A 14916-nucleotide genomic window follows, 5' to 3' on the forward strand; every position below is an offset into this window, starting at 1 on the left:
CCCAAGGTGGCGAACATTTGTGAAACTGGTGAAAAAAATCTAAGAAAATACTTGGTTTTCATAGTACTAATCGGCGGCTAGGAAGGATGTGGAGAGAGTATTTGGGATTTTACAAGATAATAGTTTCTATTATGAGAGGACCGACTAGATTTTAAAATCAAACAATCCTTTGGTATATATATCATGACCGCTGGTGTGATCATGCATAACATAGTCATCGAGGATGAACGTGGGTAGAAGACTACTTCTACTATGACTTGATGGGACAACCCGTCCAAGTGGATAGGTGAGAAGAGAGGATTTGCCCGATTTGTTGCCTCTTACTATTCGATTCGGCAGCCCGAGGTGCACGATGAGCTTCAACTTAATCTCATCAAGGAGTGGTGGCGATGGATGGACCGGCAACAATAAATTAATTTTTGTATTGTTGGTGAATACGTTGTGGTATTTGTTGTATTGTTGATGGACTATTTGCTTGTGTTGTAATAATAATTAGATAATTTATTGTAGATTTATTTTATGTGTTTGATCTTATTGATCCTATGTGTGTTTGTAGGTTGTTTGTGCTGCGCCCGGTGTGCTGTATTTTGTAACGCCCGATAAAACGCCACAGGCTGCAAAAAAAAAAAAAAAAAACTCCAACGAAAGCTGCCACCAACATCACGCGCCTACTTTTAACGCGCCGCATTTTGGAGTGTCAGTTAGAGTTGCTCTGGGGGGAGGAATAATGCTTTACCGCGCATCATTCTCGAAACAAAAAGTTTTACCGCATAGAGAATCCACATTCCTGGCGGAGATACACAAGTCAGCGTCGCCGTCGCCTTCGCCGGAACCATCTTTTGTGGAAGCTGCCGTCTCAGGTGTGGCGTTGAAACGGAGTTGAGTACCGGCTGCCCCAAGCTGCACGTGATACGTCAGCTACGAAAGCAGGCTTCTTTAATTCTTCCTCCTGTCCGTCTACACCGATGAACACGAATTACAACGAGAAGTCAATTTTGGAGAAAAGGACATTCAGCCAAGGCAAGCAGTTTGCTCAACGATGATACTAGTTTGTTATTTGCTTCAACGCATGTCCGCACGTCCACACGGCAGCCGCCGGGAACGCGGCTCTGCACCTACCTCGCGCATCCATTGGGCATGAAGCTTCTTTCCTGGATCTTGCTAAGTTTTTTTTCTCTTTTTGAGTGAATCTCGGTTCATGTTGCTTGCGTTGATTGTGAAAAACTGAAAAAAGCAAGTTGCCAATGTTTCATGCTACAAATTATCAGAAATACTATATATGTCCATTAAAAGAGCAAGTTGCAAATTTGCCTGCGTTGAGAGTCAAAAGCACTATTTAACTTAGGACAAAGATTTGGTGCACATATGCACCAGTGGTCTTGTTTTTAAAAAAAAATCAAAAATCATATTTTTAAGTTTTAAATTTTTTTGAAAAAATCCGAATATAGTTGATGTAACCCACAAACATGTAAAAATTCAATTTCAAATACTTTATACTCTGAGATACACAAAAATGACAAAATCGTAGATCTGAGTAGTTATTTTCAAATCTCCAAAACATATCAGATTTTGTCATTTGTTTTTCTACCACAAAATAAAAATAATTTCGGGTTGAGATTTGCACAAAATAAAAGTTTTTTAGAGGGAATCTCGGTTCATGTAGCTTACGTTGTTGGTGAAAAACTGAAAAACCCAATTGTAAACAAATAGTCTAATCGATTGCTTCATGTTGACCTAAAATGTAAGTCCCATGGCATGGATGTGGGAGTGGGACAAGTGAGATATGTGAGATAGTGGCACTGCCTTTCGTTTGACTTTTATCTAGACTTGAGACTCCGGACGAGATGTTTTTGCACCCAGGAGCATATACTCCTAGTTTTTGGAATGAGTTTTAAACACTGTTTAAGATGTTAAAAATTTCGAAGAAAAAATTGACACTACGGGAAAAACAGGCGCTGCCGTGCAGCGTTTCAATGCCGTGAGCCGCCGCACGGCAAAGAAATCATTGCCGTGCGCAGCAAGCAGCACGCACGGCAACGACAATCCGCACGGCAACATCTGAGAGCCTATTTAGCACGGCAACGAGGCGCACGCACGGCAACGATGCCTCGCACGGCAAAGCGGCTGCCGCACGGCAACGTAACGCGCGCACGGAAAAGGCCTTTGCCGTGCATGTTGGTCATGCGCACGGCAATGTCGTCTTTGCCGTCGGAGTCTATGCCGTGCAGACGTTGTCGTGCGTCGACGCACGGCAAAGCCTTTGCCGTGCAAAATAGGCTCTTTGCCGTGCGATCGGTCGCACGGCAACGACGAGTTCTCCCGTAGTGTGAAATGTATATCTTCACGTTCTATATGCTCATAAAGTTGTTATGCGGGAAGCCAACATTTTGTGTGCCCTATGTAAGAAAGACAAAATTTGGTGCTTAAAAAAACTTTGGCGAGACTTTTCTTTATCTTCTTCATTAAGGACACAAAAGTGTTAGTTTTATGTGAAACTTGGTGTTGTGGGTATACTTCATGGGTGTACCATCGACAGTGCCTAGATCCGGCAAGTCCGGGTGGCCCACAGACGGTGATGAGGCATGTGGCCCATCGGGCGGCCCAGTTGCTGTAGATCATGAAGAAAGAAGTCCAGCCCAGGATCAGCAGGCCGGATCCGTACCGACCTTAGGAGTAACCCGGATCCATGGAGGCCCATGAGGAACCCGGATCCGGTACGACGTGTAAGGAAGGCGGATCCGTGACGTGCACGGCAAGATATTGTACCGTAGCTAGGCTATCTGTAATCCGGCTAGGACTCTCCATGTAAACCCTAGATCCGTGCGCCTTTATAAGCCGGATCCCGGGAGCCCTAGAGGCAACAACCACAACTCATTGTAACAACGCGAAAGCGCCGGATAATTCCGGACAAGCAGCAGTAGGCCCCGTCATCGTGCAGGTGTTCCGGCCGGGTAACTCGCGTACCACCGTCCCGAGAGCACTCCGCCCTATGGCCCCTACTTCTTCTCCCCCTCGTGAGGATCCCTCCTCCGGGTACCGTCGATTAGGGCAACGACGCTTGGCGCCCACCGTGGGGCCTCGTGGCGTACGGAGGCCGGAACCGGGAGGGTTCCGCCATGGGAAGCTACGGCGACACCATCGCTGTGGGACGCGTCCTTTACGCCGGGAATCTGCCGATCGTCCCTCCGGATGAGTGCTGGATTCCGGCTAGGACAAACCCCGTCAAGCTCTCCATCGTCCCAATTGGCGGTATACACATCTTCATCGGGGAAACCGTCGATTCCGACGGAAACCCGCTGGTAAGTAACGCAGACGCGACCGCCACAGAGCTGGACGCTGTCGCGAAGATCCGATCTAAGACGCAGGAGCTTCCCAAGGAAGATTCCGCCTTGGATCTAGAAATTTCAAAGCCCACCCAATCCGCCCCTGAGCAGGAAACAAAGGTGGAAGACCAATGCAGATCCGCCTGGGTTTCCCAGGTGTTAGAAAAGCAGAGGTGCCACTTCGTACACTTCTTGGCCCATACCGCCGGAACCGCCTCTCAAGAAGACGGAGCTGGTCCCGAGCAGAAGAGGCACCGGAACACAACGCGGATCCGGATCGGGGCCGAGCTTGTCGGAGAGAGCGAGACTCCGGTTGAAGAGTCAATTTTGGGCAACTTTGAGCCCAATTTCCGGAGATACCCCCTCCATGGAATCTGATGACTTCGTTCGCAAGATAAGGGAATACGGATACGATGATCAGCCCGAAGTCGACTCCGCCCAGCCTAAGCGAGGTTCTCGCAACGGTAGCAGCTACTGGGACAACCGGATCTGGAGACCAAGTCAGCCAATCCGACCCTCAACCATCCCAACAAGGATCTCCAATGTCTCGGTGCGACCCCAAAGGGATTCTTCCCGGAGGAAATCCCGTCAGCGAGAGGAGGTGGCCGCGCGAGCAGTTCTTAACACACCTATAACCCCGGCGACGCCGCAGATCTGGAGGCTCTAGAGACCGCCAGAAAGGAAATGCTGGCCACAGCCAAGAGGCTCGCCGATACCGAAGCTGCGTTAAAGGTAGGAAGGGCAGATCATGCAGCCTGGCTGGAAAACTTCGACAGGCAGGACCGCGAGATTACTGCCACACTCGAGCAGGTCAAGAGCATGAGGGCTGAGTGGGAAGTAAAGATGATCTATGCACAGGCGGAGGCCGATCGAATTGTTAGAGAAGCAATTCCGCCTCGCAGGATACCCTTCAACACGCCCGCAGAGCACCAGCCGCTCGAAACCCCAAAGGACAACATGCTAAAAGCTGCGGAACTACTGCAGAAGAAGGACGAAGAGGTTGATATCAACTATCTTCGCACTCTCGTCGCTTCAGCAATGCAGCAGCAAAGCAAGGCGGATACTTCGCGCAGGTTGGAATCCAATCCGGATATCTGTTTATCTACCGCGCAGAAGGACGCCCGCGCTGATCGGCGACCCGATGATGAATCACACACCGGATCCTCGGAGCGCAGAAGGAAAGCCAGGGAACACCCAAATCCAATCCCCGTACCATCAAAGACGCCACCGTCAGATCCAAGAAAGGGAAAGGATGCGATGTACTCTGGACGAGACAAATACCGCAACCCCTCTCCTCCGCCCAACGGTTACCCGCGACCCCCTCGCCGCCGTAGTCCAGCCGGAAACACCAGGCCCCCAGGGCATGGTGGGATTGTTATCCGCGACAACGTGCTACCAAGAAACAGAAACAGGGAGCGCTCGCCGGAACCTCGCCGGAACCAGAACATTGTTCATGAGCCCGAGCCCAGGAGGAGTCGGAATGAGGACCGCGGTCCAGAACCTCGCCGGAGCCGGGACCCAGAGCCTCGCCGGATCCGTGATCCGGAGCCTCGCCGGAACGACCAGGGCAGCCAGCGCCAAGGCGAAGGCAGCCACAGGAGCCGGAGCCAGCACCAGGAAGGTCGAGGAGATTCAGATGGCGGAAGCAAGAGGTCAGACCGCCCACCTCGCAGGTCTCCCTCACCACCACCTAGTGGTGGCGGCGGAGGTGGAGGCGGAGGCAATGGCCGGAGATCTCGCTCTCGCTCAAAATCTCCTCGCCACGGCTCGCGCGACGCGCGGGACCGCCTTAACGAGTACAGAACCGACTACATTGGTCCGAAGTGCTTTGGCAGAATGATTCGAGAGGAACCAAAGCCAAGGATGAACCTCAAGCTACCCGGAAATCTGAAGCATTATGATGGCACCGAAAGGCCGGATACCGGGATAGAGGATTACTATAATGCTGTAACCTTCGCCGGAGGAACCCCTAACATCGCCTGCCGCATGCTTCAGTTGTACCTTGTAGGTCCAGCCCGGATCTGGCTCAGCGACCTTGAGAAGAACTCCATCTTTTGCTGGTTCGACCTGAAGAACGCTTTTGAGAAACACTTCAGGGGCACCTACAAGAGACCTGCCACAACAAGCGACCTGCAGGCATGCATCCAGAAGAAGGGCGAAACATCGAGGAACTTCCTCACCCGATGGTTGGCATGCAGAAACGAGTGCGAGAACGTCGACAACCGCACAGCAATGCACGCTTTCATTGGGGGCTTGCAGCGAGGAGGATTGCTGCGACACAAGCTAACTTGCATGGTCAATGCAAATCAACTGACGTTGGACGACATGATCACCATCGCCAGCGACCACACTGCCGCCGATGACGACGCAGGCGGTGACCTCGCAGCCACAGCAATCCCCCTGCATCAACAAAAGAAGAACCGCGACAACGGCGGTAGCAGCAGCCATAAGCGCAAGAACCCTGATGACCAGAAGAGTGGCGGATCCGAGATGGTCGCCATGGCGTTTCAACGCGGAGGTCCAGGAGGCGGAAGAGGACGCGGACGCGGAGGCGGAGCCGGCAGGGGTCGCAAAGATACCTCCGAGGTCACTGCAGCCGGATCCCGCGCCCCGCAAACCTATGAGGAGTACAGAGACATGCCCTGCCTGGCCCATCTGGATCCGGTTACAGGGAAGTCCACTCATACCAACCGCAACTGCAAGTGGGTCAATGATCTAAAGAACGACCCGGAGGCCGGATACAAGCGCGCCCGGAAGCACCGCCCTCGCGGAAAAGGTGGCAAGGGCAAGAACAAAGACAAGGAGGACGATAGTTCCGAGGCGATGGATGAGGACGATAACTCGCCGGATCCCAAGGCAGGAGCCGCAGGTAAATCCAATCCATTCGACAAAAAGAGCGTGGGGGCTTACCACACTTTCCTCGGAACCCCAACAGTACGTGCCTCCAAGTCAGCTACCCGGATCCTGAACGCCATAGTTCCGGCTGTGCCGCAGTACGTCAGGTGGTCGGAAATTCCATGCACATTTGATCGGAAGGATCATCCCGCAATTGTGCCAAAGGAATGCTACGCCTTGGTTGTAAGTCCCCGCATAGACGGGTATGACTTCTCCAAGTGCCTCATGGATGGCGGAGCCAGCTTGAACATCATGTACCTGGAGACTCTAGAGCGGATGAACCTCACCAAGGAACAGCTCAAGCACAGCACCACTGAGTTTCATGGTGTGGTTCCGGGTAAGAAGGCAAACTCCCTCGGCAGCATCACACTTCCCGTGGCTTTTGGCGATGTTCATAATTTCCGCGAAGAGAAGATCACGTTTGAAGTTGTGCCCTTCAAGAGCTCCTACCACGTCATCTTCGGCAGGCCCACCTACCACAAGTTCCACGCAAGAGCGTGCTACATTTACAACAAGCTCAAGATTCCGGGTCCTAAAGGTATGATTACCGTATCCGGAGACTACAAAAAGGCTCATGAGTGCGAGTTAGGCGAAGCCGCCTTCGCAGAGTCTGTGATATCCGGAGAAGAGCTGAAAGGCTACAGAGCCGCGGTGGATCCGATCGAGATGCAAACCACCAAGAAGCAGATCTCCGAGCGTAAAACCTCCTTCAAGCCCGCGATAGAAACCAAGAAGCATGACCTCATTCCAGGTGACTCTTCCAAGCAGGTTTCATCGGAGCCAACATGGACCCCAAATAGGAAAGCGCGCTCGTCGAGTTCCTCCGCGCTAACATGGATATCTTCGCATGGCAACCTTCTCCGACATGTCCGGAGTACCTAGGGAACTCGCCGAGCACTACCTCAACATAAATCCGGGGCCAAACCAGTGAAGCAAGCTATGCGACGCTTTGGAGATAAGAAGCGCCGCGCCATAGGAATGGAACTAGCAAAGTTACTAGAAGCAGGTTTTGTAATGGAAGTTATCCATACCGATTGGGTCGCGAATCCCGTCCTTGTACCCAAAAAGAACACTGAAATACTAAGAATGTGCATCGATTACTCTGGCTTGAACAAACATTGCCCGAAGGATCCGTTCCCCTTGCCGCGCATTGACCAAGTCATTGATTCGACGGCGGGGGCGGAACTTCTGTGTTTTCTTGATGCGTATTCCGGTATCATCAGATCCGGATGAAGGAATCCGACCAAAAGGCGACTTCATTCATTACCCCGTTCGGTACTTACTCGCTATGTTACTATGCCCTTTGGTTTGAAAATGCAGGTGCTACCTACCAACGTACGATGCAGCGGTGCCTGAAGGACCAAATTGGCCGGAACGTGCACGCTTACGTCGACGACATCGCGGTCATGACCCGGAAAGGATCCGACTTGATCAGCGACCTCACAGAAACCTTTGACAACCTCCGTAGGTACAAGATGATGTTGAATCCGCTGAAGTGCGTCTTTGGCGTGCCAGCCGGAAAACTCCTTGGCTTCATAGTCTCTCACAGAGGCATTGAGGTTAACCCGGAAAAGATCAAGGCAATCCTGTGCATCAAAATGCCAACTTGTCTCAAAGATGTGCAACGACTAATCGGTTGTGTTGCAGCAATCGAGGTTTGTTAGCCGTCTTGGCGAGAAGGCGCTACCTCTGTACAAATTGCTGAAGAAAACAGACAAATTTGTCTGGGACGACGCAGCTGACGCAGCTCTTCGAGGGTTGAAGGAAATTCTCACCTCCCCTCCTATCTTGGCAGCTCCAGCAGAGTCAGAGCCAATGCTCCTTTATCTGGCAGCTACCAACAAAGTCATCAGCCTCGTCATCGTGGTGGAGCGAAAGGAAGAAGGTCATGAATATGACGTCCAAAGACCTGTCTACTACATTAGCGAGGTGCTGACGGAGTCAAAACAAAGGTACCCTCACTTTCAGAAGCTAGCCTATGGAGTGTTCCTGGGTAGCCGGAAGTTGAGGCACTATTTCCAAGAGCATACAAGAATGATCGTGAGCAAGGCTCCGCTGTCTACAATTCTCAACAACGCTGACGCAACAGGACGTACGGCTAAATGGGGCATCGAATTATCCGCCTTCGACATCGCTTACAAGCCCAGGACTGCGGTTAAATCCCAAGTCTTGGCAGATTTCGTCGCAGATTGGACAGAAGCTCCGGATGCAAGTCTGGAGCCGGAACCGTAAACATGGGTCATGCACTTCGACGGATCCAAGCAGCATCAAGGCTCGTGGAGCCGGAGTCACCCTGAAGTCCCCTACCGGAGAAGAACTGCAGTATGTTCTGCAGATCCACTTCGAAGCTACTAACAACATGGCGGAATATGAGGCCCTACTACACGGTCTGCGCATCGCTAAGGAAATTGGGATCAAGCACATCATATGCTGTGGAGATTCCGACCTGGTGGCACAACAAGTAGCCGGAACCTGGAACGCCAGAAATTCCGTCATGGCGGCCTACAGAGACGAAGTTGATGAGCTCGCCAAGTGCTTCCTCGGATACGAAGTCAAGTACGTCAGAAGAGACGACAACACAGCGGCAGACATGCTATCCAAGCTCGGATCCAGCAGGAAACAAATTCCGCCTGGCATTTTCCTGGAGCATCTCCGGATACCCTCAGTTAAGGGCGCTAACCCGGAAAACCCAGAGGTGGCTGTGTCTCCGGCTAGGGAAGTGATGGCTATCATTCCGGCTTGGACACAGCCTTTCCTGGATTACCTCATCGATCAAAAGTTGCCAGAGGACGAGGTCCTCGCACGACAGATCGTCAGACGAGCAAGAACCTACACAATAGTTGATGGACAGCTCTACAAACGAATTGCAGCAGGGGTATTTCTTAAATGCGTCTCCAATCAAGATGGCATTGAAATCCTCAGAGAGATCCACGCAGGGGATTGCGGGCATCATGCCGCTCCCAGATCACTCATTGCAAAAGCTTTTCGGTTAGGTTTCTATTGGCTTACAGCTAAAGAAGACGCTGATAAAATAGTCAAGACCTGCCGAGGTTGTCAGTACTACGCTACTCAACCAAATGCTCCAGCCCAAGAGCTGAAGACCATACCTATCACCTGGCCGTTTGCGGTTTGGGGGCTCGATATGGTTGGTAAGTTAAAAAGATCATCTCCTGGCGGTTTTGAGTACCTCCTGGTCGCTGTTGACAAGTTCAGCAAATGGATCGAGGCTAAGCCAGTGAGAAAAGCCGACGGTGCTACGGCACTAAAATTCGTCTGCAGCCTCGTGATGAGATTCGGCATCCCACACAACATAATCACAGATAATGGCACAAACTTCGCTCAGGGAGAGTTAAGGGATTATTGTGACACAATGGGGATCCGACTGGACCTTGCATCGGTGGCTCATCCACAATCTAACGGTCAGGTTGAACGGGCTAACGGTCTAATTTTATCAGGAATTAAGCCGCGCCTTGAAGAACCGCTGCGACGAGCAGCCGGAGCTTGGGCTGACGAGTTGGAAGCTGTTTTGTGGAGTTTACGAACTACCCCTAACAGATCAACAGGGTTTACCCCATTTTTCCTGGTATACGGATCCGAAGCCGTGCTTCCCTCCGACATCATCCACGACTCACCGTGAGTTTCCGCCTACAATGAAGAAACAGCTGACGAGGCCAGACAGCTATCTGTGGACCTGATCGAGGAAGCTCGGAACTTAGCTGACCAGCGTTCCGCCATCTACCAGCAGAAGCTCCGACGCTATCACGCCGTCGAGTTCGGAAACGCTCCTTTATGGCAGGAGACCTGGTCCTCCGCCTTCGACAGGTGAAAGACCATAAGCTGCAATCTCCATGGGAAGGACCCTTCGTCGTTAGCAAAGTGCTTCATAACGGGTCGTACTACCTTGTTGATTTCCGCGAGCTAAGGGATAGACCTGCTAACTGGCACCGGAAACGCAAGCGTGAGGATCCGGATGACATCTACGATGAAACAGATCGCCCTTGGAATATCGCACAGCTACGTCCTTTCTACACTTAGCATATTTTTTCCGAGTTATAAACTCTGTAATAGTTATACATGATCAATGAAATAAAGCTTATGGTTCACTCTTTGAGTCTTTTACCTCCTTTACTTGTTCATTTTAGATCGTGTATGTTTTTCCGACTAAAACCGCAGAGCTGGATATTTCCGCCTAGGCGTGTATGAAAGTTGTGTTTTTCAAAATCGTCCTTTAGGACGTAAGCTTAAGTTTTCTGATTAAGTTGTTATCTGTTGCGAACTCGTGGATTCCTAGTAGCGATTTCCGGCACCTATGCTTGGGGGCTTGTTTCCGCGGTTATGGACGGACTGCCATTGGGCTTCGCTGCCGGCAGCGAGCGTTTCCGGCTAAGGTTTTCCGGCTCGTGGAAGGTCAAGCGGGCAAGCCGGAAAATAACGAAGTCAGCACTTGCTTTCCGACACAAAACGAAACATGCACATAATATTTAACGGATAGCAGGATAAGTGTTTCCGCCCCATGCATAATCGTTTCGTTCCTAGCTACTTAAGAATTTAAAGTCTTATTACAAACCCTCGCTGGGGCCAAAATGATGCATTGTTTTTCCCGCAGGAATAAAAGTTTTCACTCCCCTTAGCCGGAGAAGTCTTGCCCTTTGGATCCTGTTCCTTGGCGCCTTCGGCCGGAGAAGACACGTCTTCTTCATTTTCTTTCTCTTCAGAAGCAGCGGTGCTGGTCTTGGGTTCCTCTTGGGGAGCATCCTTAGAGCTGGTCCAGGTAAACTGGGTTCCGGATTCCGCAGGTCGCGCCTTGGCCTCGAGTTCCTCTTGAAGTTCCGCTTCTAAGGGCTCGTCCGCAGGGAGGACGACCTTGTCGTAGAATTCCTCGTGCCGGATCCTGCGCGCGATATGGGTGTCGTAGCCGCTCACTGCATCAAGCAGCGCGCCGACATCCGCATCCGGAGGAACGCCCGTGGTCACTTCATCAAGTTCAAGACCCGGAGTATGTGCTAGGCACATGGTCAAGGCCATTGCAGCTGCGCCTCGGGCTGAAGATGCTTGCAGATCTGTCACCAGCTCCGGCAGAACATCCATCTTACCAATAAGCTTGCGCACGTCGCAAGTGCGGCTCCTCTTGATGTTCAAGTTATAGCATATCTTGCGGGAGGCGGAGATGAGATCTTTGCAGTCATCGCCCGCGAGTTGCAGAAGGTCGTCCCGCGGGAACAAATTCCGGCGCTGTTCCGGGTACCCAAGCGGCTCTGCATAAAAGATAATCAGGATATAAGCACGCAATTTGAGCGCAAAGTAAAAAAAAAAAATCGGAGCAAATATCTTGACAAGGTTCCGATATCATACCCAAGATGTTCTCATTGAGCAAGTCCCAGTGATGCTCCGCCGTCTCCATATATTTCCGGAGTCCATTGAGCTCTTTTTGCTGCCTCCTGATGGTCTCGCTATCAGTATTCTTTTTCAGCTCCAGCTCGCCCTTTTCCCTGATATGCTCGGAGTTTCTCTCCGCCAGCTGCTTTTCGGCCTGCTCCCTTTTAAGTTCCGCCTCCTTTAGTTTTGTCTCCAGCTCTTGGTACGAGGAGCGCAGGTTCTCAAGTTCAGACGAAGCTGTTGCAAGGGAGGAGGATGCGCCTATAATAACATAAGTTAACAGCAAATTTAAAGTCGGAATTTGGTTAATGACGAAGAAGGCGGAAACCAACCTTGGGCGTCCGCCAGTTGTTTAGCCAGTTCTGCATTTTCATCTTTCAGGGTCCGAATATTTTCCGCCCGACTCGCAGTAACGCGGCTACAGTGGCAATGTTCTTGTGCAGCTCGTAGTGCAGCGCCTGCTGTTCTGTAAAATTTAAACAGTGCAGGAGTAAAAATTCCGCCTGTGGCAGTGGTTTCTTTTAAAGCATCATTGTCGGAACTTTTCCGCCATAATGCTTGGGGGCTACTGGTCCATTCTAAAAAACTTTCCCGGAAGTAATCTTTCTCTAAGCATATAAGCGCTAACTACTTTTTGAGTTTCCGCCTACATGCTTGGGGGCTACTGGGGAGTACCTTTTGCTTGCAGATAAGTTGATCGCAGAACTGGCCAACGTTTTTCTTGAAGTCCTGGATTTCCGATGTCCTGGAATCAGGCTTCCCTGTGCGTTGTTCAGCATGGCGTTGAGCAGGTCTTGTTCAAGCTCCCACTTCTCCGCTTCAGTCAGCTTGTTGAAAAACTTAGTGGCATACGCCTTGGGGGTGGAAGTGGTGTCAGCCGGATCTCCAAAGTTCTTCGGAAAAACGACCATGTCGCCAGCGCCCTCTCCAGCTTTCTCGGAAGAAGTTACTTCAACCTCTCCTTGGCCTTGTTTTTCCGCCTCTTCTTGGGCAGGGCCTTTGGCCTTAGGATCTTCTTCACCCGCATGCCCGCTGCTAACCGGAATTATTTCCGGTGGAGTGTTTGCGGCAGGTGGGGGAGATGGATCAGCCTGAGGGGGCGACGGTTGGGGAGTTGGGTGGGAGACGCTTGGTGGAACTGGAGTAGAGGGACCAACAGCCGGAGATTTCTTCATGTATTTTGTGATGGGCTCCTGGCTGGTGGTCCGCGTGGCAGCGGTTTTCGGATTCCTGCAAACAAGTGAAAGGGTTTAGACAAGAGATAATTTCGCTAAGTTAAAATTGCATCATGCTCGGAAACTTACGGGGCGCCGGGGATGATGGGGCGTGTGCCCTGGCCAGCTGTCGAGAGCATTCTTAGACGCGCACGCTCCGCTTTCCTTGAGTCTAGCGGAGGTGGTTTTGTCGTCTTCGGCTTCTTGGCGGAGGCCTCGCCGCTAGCTCCGGCTTCGGAGCCGGAAGCTTTGGCGCGGGGACGCTTTGTAGGTCGAGGGGCTGCCTTGCGGGGTGCCTGGTCCTCTTCTTCCTCGTCGTCCTCCGGAGCCTCCTCCGCCGTGTCGCCGGTGACGGGGACGCGAATGATGGTGCGGAAGTTTTCCTCCGCCAAAGTGTTGAGCTGGAAGGAAAATGAACAAGGGTTAGAGTTAAACATCAAAAAACTTGGGAAGTTTGGAGCAACGGAAAGAACAAAGCTTACCGGAGGACACTGATCGTTCGTGTAAATATCCTTGAACAGTTCCGGGACCTGTTGGCCCCTTGGAATCTTCACCAGCGTCTTGATCCTTCTCTTCAGAGAGTCGGCCGGAAGATCGTGGCGGGTAACCCGGAGAAGATCATCCGCCCCAGTATAAGCGCACATCAGGCGCGCGTTGTAGCGTAGAGGCTGGATTCTCCGGGAAAACCAGCTAAGTGTGAGCTGGGCTCCGGTCAGTCCGTCGTGGACTAGCCAGGAGATTCTCCGCGCGGCCTTCTCCAAGATCGGAGTCAGGGCGAGTGAAGGGACGAAGCTCCAGCTTGCAAGTTCTTCCGGAGGTTCGTTGACGAACTGGGGCAGGCCTTCGTGGACTTCCGAGACTGAAGCATTCTTCTCATAGAACCATCCGGCATTCCAGTACCGGACGGATTCATGCGAGTCGTGGGGAGGATACATGCGGTTAGGGCGGAGCATAAATGTCATGCTTCCGCAGTTCACCATTGCTTTGTCCTTGGTTTCTTTCTTCACCCGGAAAAAGAATTGCCACAACTTGACATCTGGCCGGATCCCAAGATGTCCTTCACAGAGAGTCACGAAGTTGGACAAGAGAAGGTATGAATTTGGGCAAATGTTGTGGGGCTGGAGCCTGTAGGTGTTGAGGATGGAGAGAAAAATTTCCGAACAAGGGAGTGAAAGTCCGCGTTCCACCCAAGCCTTGGTCATGACAATTTCTCCGGCTTCTGGCTTGGGGACGTCGGAGTCACGAGTGAAACTCCAGTGTTTGGAGATCATGCCTTCGTTCTGGAGCTCTCTAAGCTCCACGTCGGTGGTCGCGCAAGGCCACCATTGACCCCGTTCTCCTTCGCGGATCCGGGCCTTGGACGCCCTCTTGTTTTCCGCTTCCTGCACCTTTGCTGCCATCCGAGCTTGTCCCTCGAGTTCTTCTTGGAGCTCTTGGAGGGTAGGGATCCGGCCTGGAGCGGTGCTGGAAGATGCGGAAAAAGGTTGAGCTAGTCTGATGTCGGAAACATATGGTGGCAGGAATGATATGGGATCCGGGCATATGGGTTCTATTTGGTTGGGATCCGGGCTACTCGAAGAGCTACCAGTACATAGTGACGATTCGAGTGGCATGCTTCCGGCTGCACCCATACAAAGTGTTTGAGTACCCGGATCACTAAGTCTATCTTCTACACTAGGTTGTCTTCTACAAGGCCGGCGTACTTACCGCTAATGGCGCGGTGGCTCGACGGAACTCCGGCGAAGATGAGGTCGCCGAACTTGAAGGAAATCGTCCCGCGTGACCACGAATCGGCGGCGGAGCGAATTTCTCGTTCAAACGTGGGAATCTTGGCGCGAGGGGAGCTTTGGTTTGGCGGCGCGCGAAGCTCACCGTGGCAAAGCTCGTCGGAATCAAGATCTGGCGGGCGGCGCGGCGCGAGGAGGAAGACGATGTGGTGCGAAGGGGTGAAAAGAATGGATTTTTACCGGGCCGCGGAGTATTTATAGGCCGCGCTCGGAGATTCGGGATCCGGATCCAACGGTGGAAACTGAACGGTCACGCCGTTGGATGGATGACACGTGTTTAGGTCAACTGCGGTAAAATGACGTGGAGGTAACTTAACCCTG

The 14916-nt window shown here is 51.9% G+C and overlaps 1 protein-coding gene across 1 annotated transcript in view; it reads right to left on the reverse strand.

Annotated features, from left to right (window-relative positions):
• Positions 1–11821, reverse strand: part of LOC139833155 (uncharacterized) — a 31557-nt gene extending 19736 nt beyond the window's left edge. Inside the window, exons 1-2 of the mRNA XM_071823340.1 lie at positions 11571–11821; positions 11022–11473 (exon numbers count right to left, since the gene is read on the reverse strand). Of these exons, the coding sequence (XP_071679441.1) occupies positions 11022–11473; positions 11571–11619 (501 nt within the window). The 5' untranslated portion in view covers positions 11620–11821. The remainder of the gene's footprint in view (positions 1–11021; positions 11474–11570) is intronic.
• Between the last annotated feature and the right edge of the window lie 3095 nt (positions 11822–14916).

The sequence above is a fragment of the Lolium perenne genome, chromosome 1 (assembly GCF_019359855.2).
Source record: "Lolium perenne isolate Kyuss_39 chromosome 1, Kyuss_2.0, whole genome shotgun sequence".
NCBI lineage: Eukaryota > Viridiplantae > Streptophyta > Magnoliopsida > Poales > Poaceae > Lolium > Lolium perenne.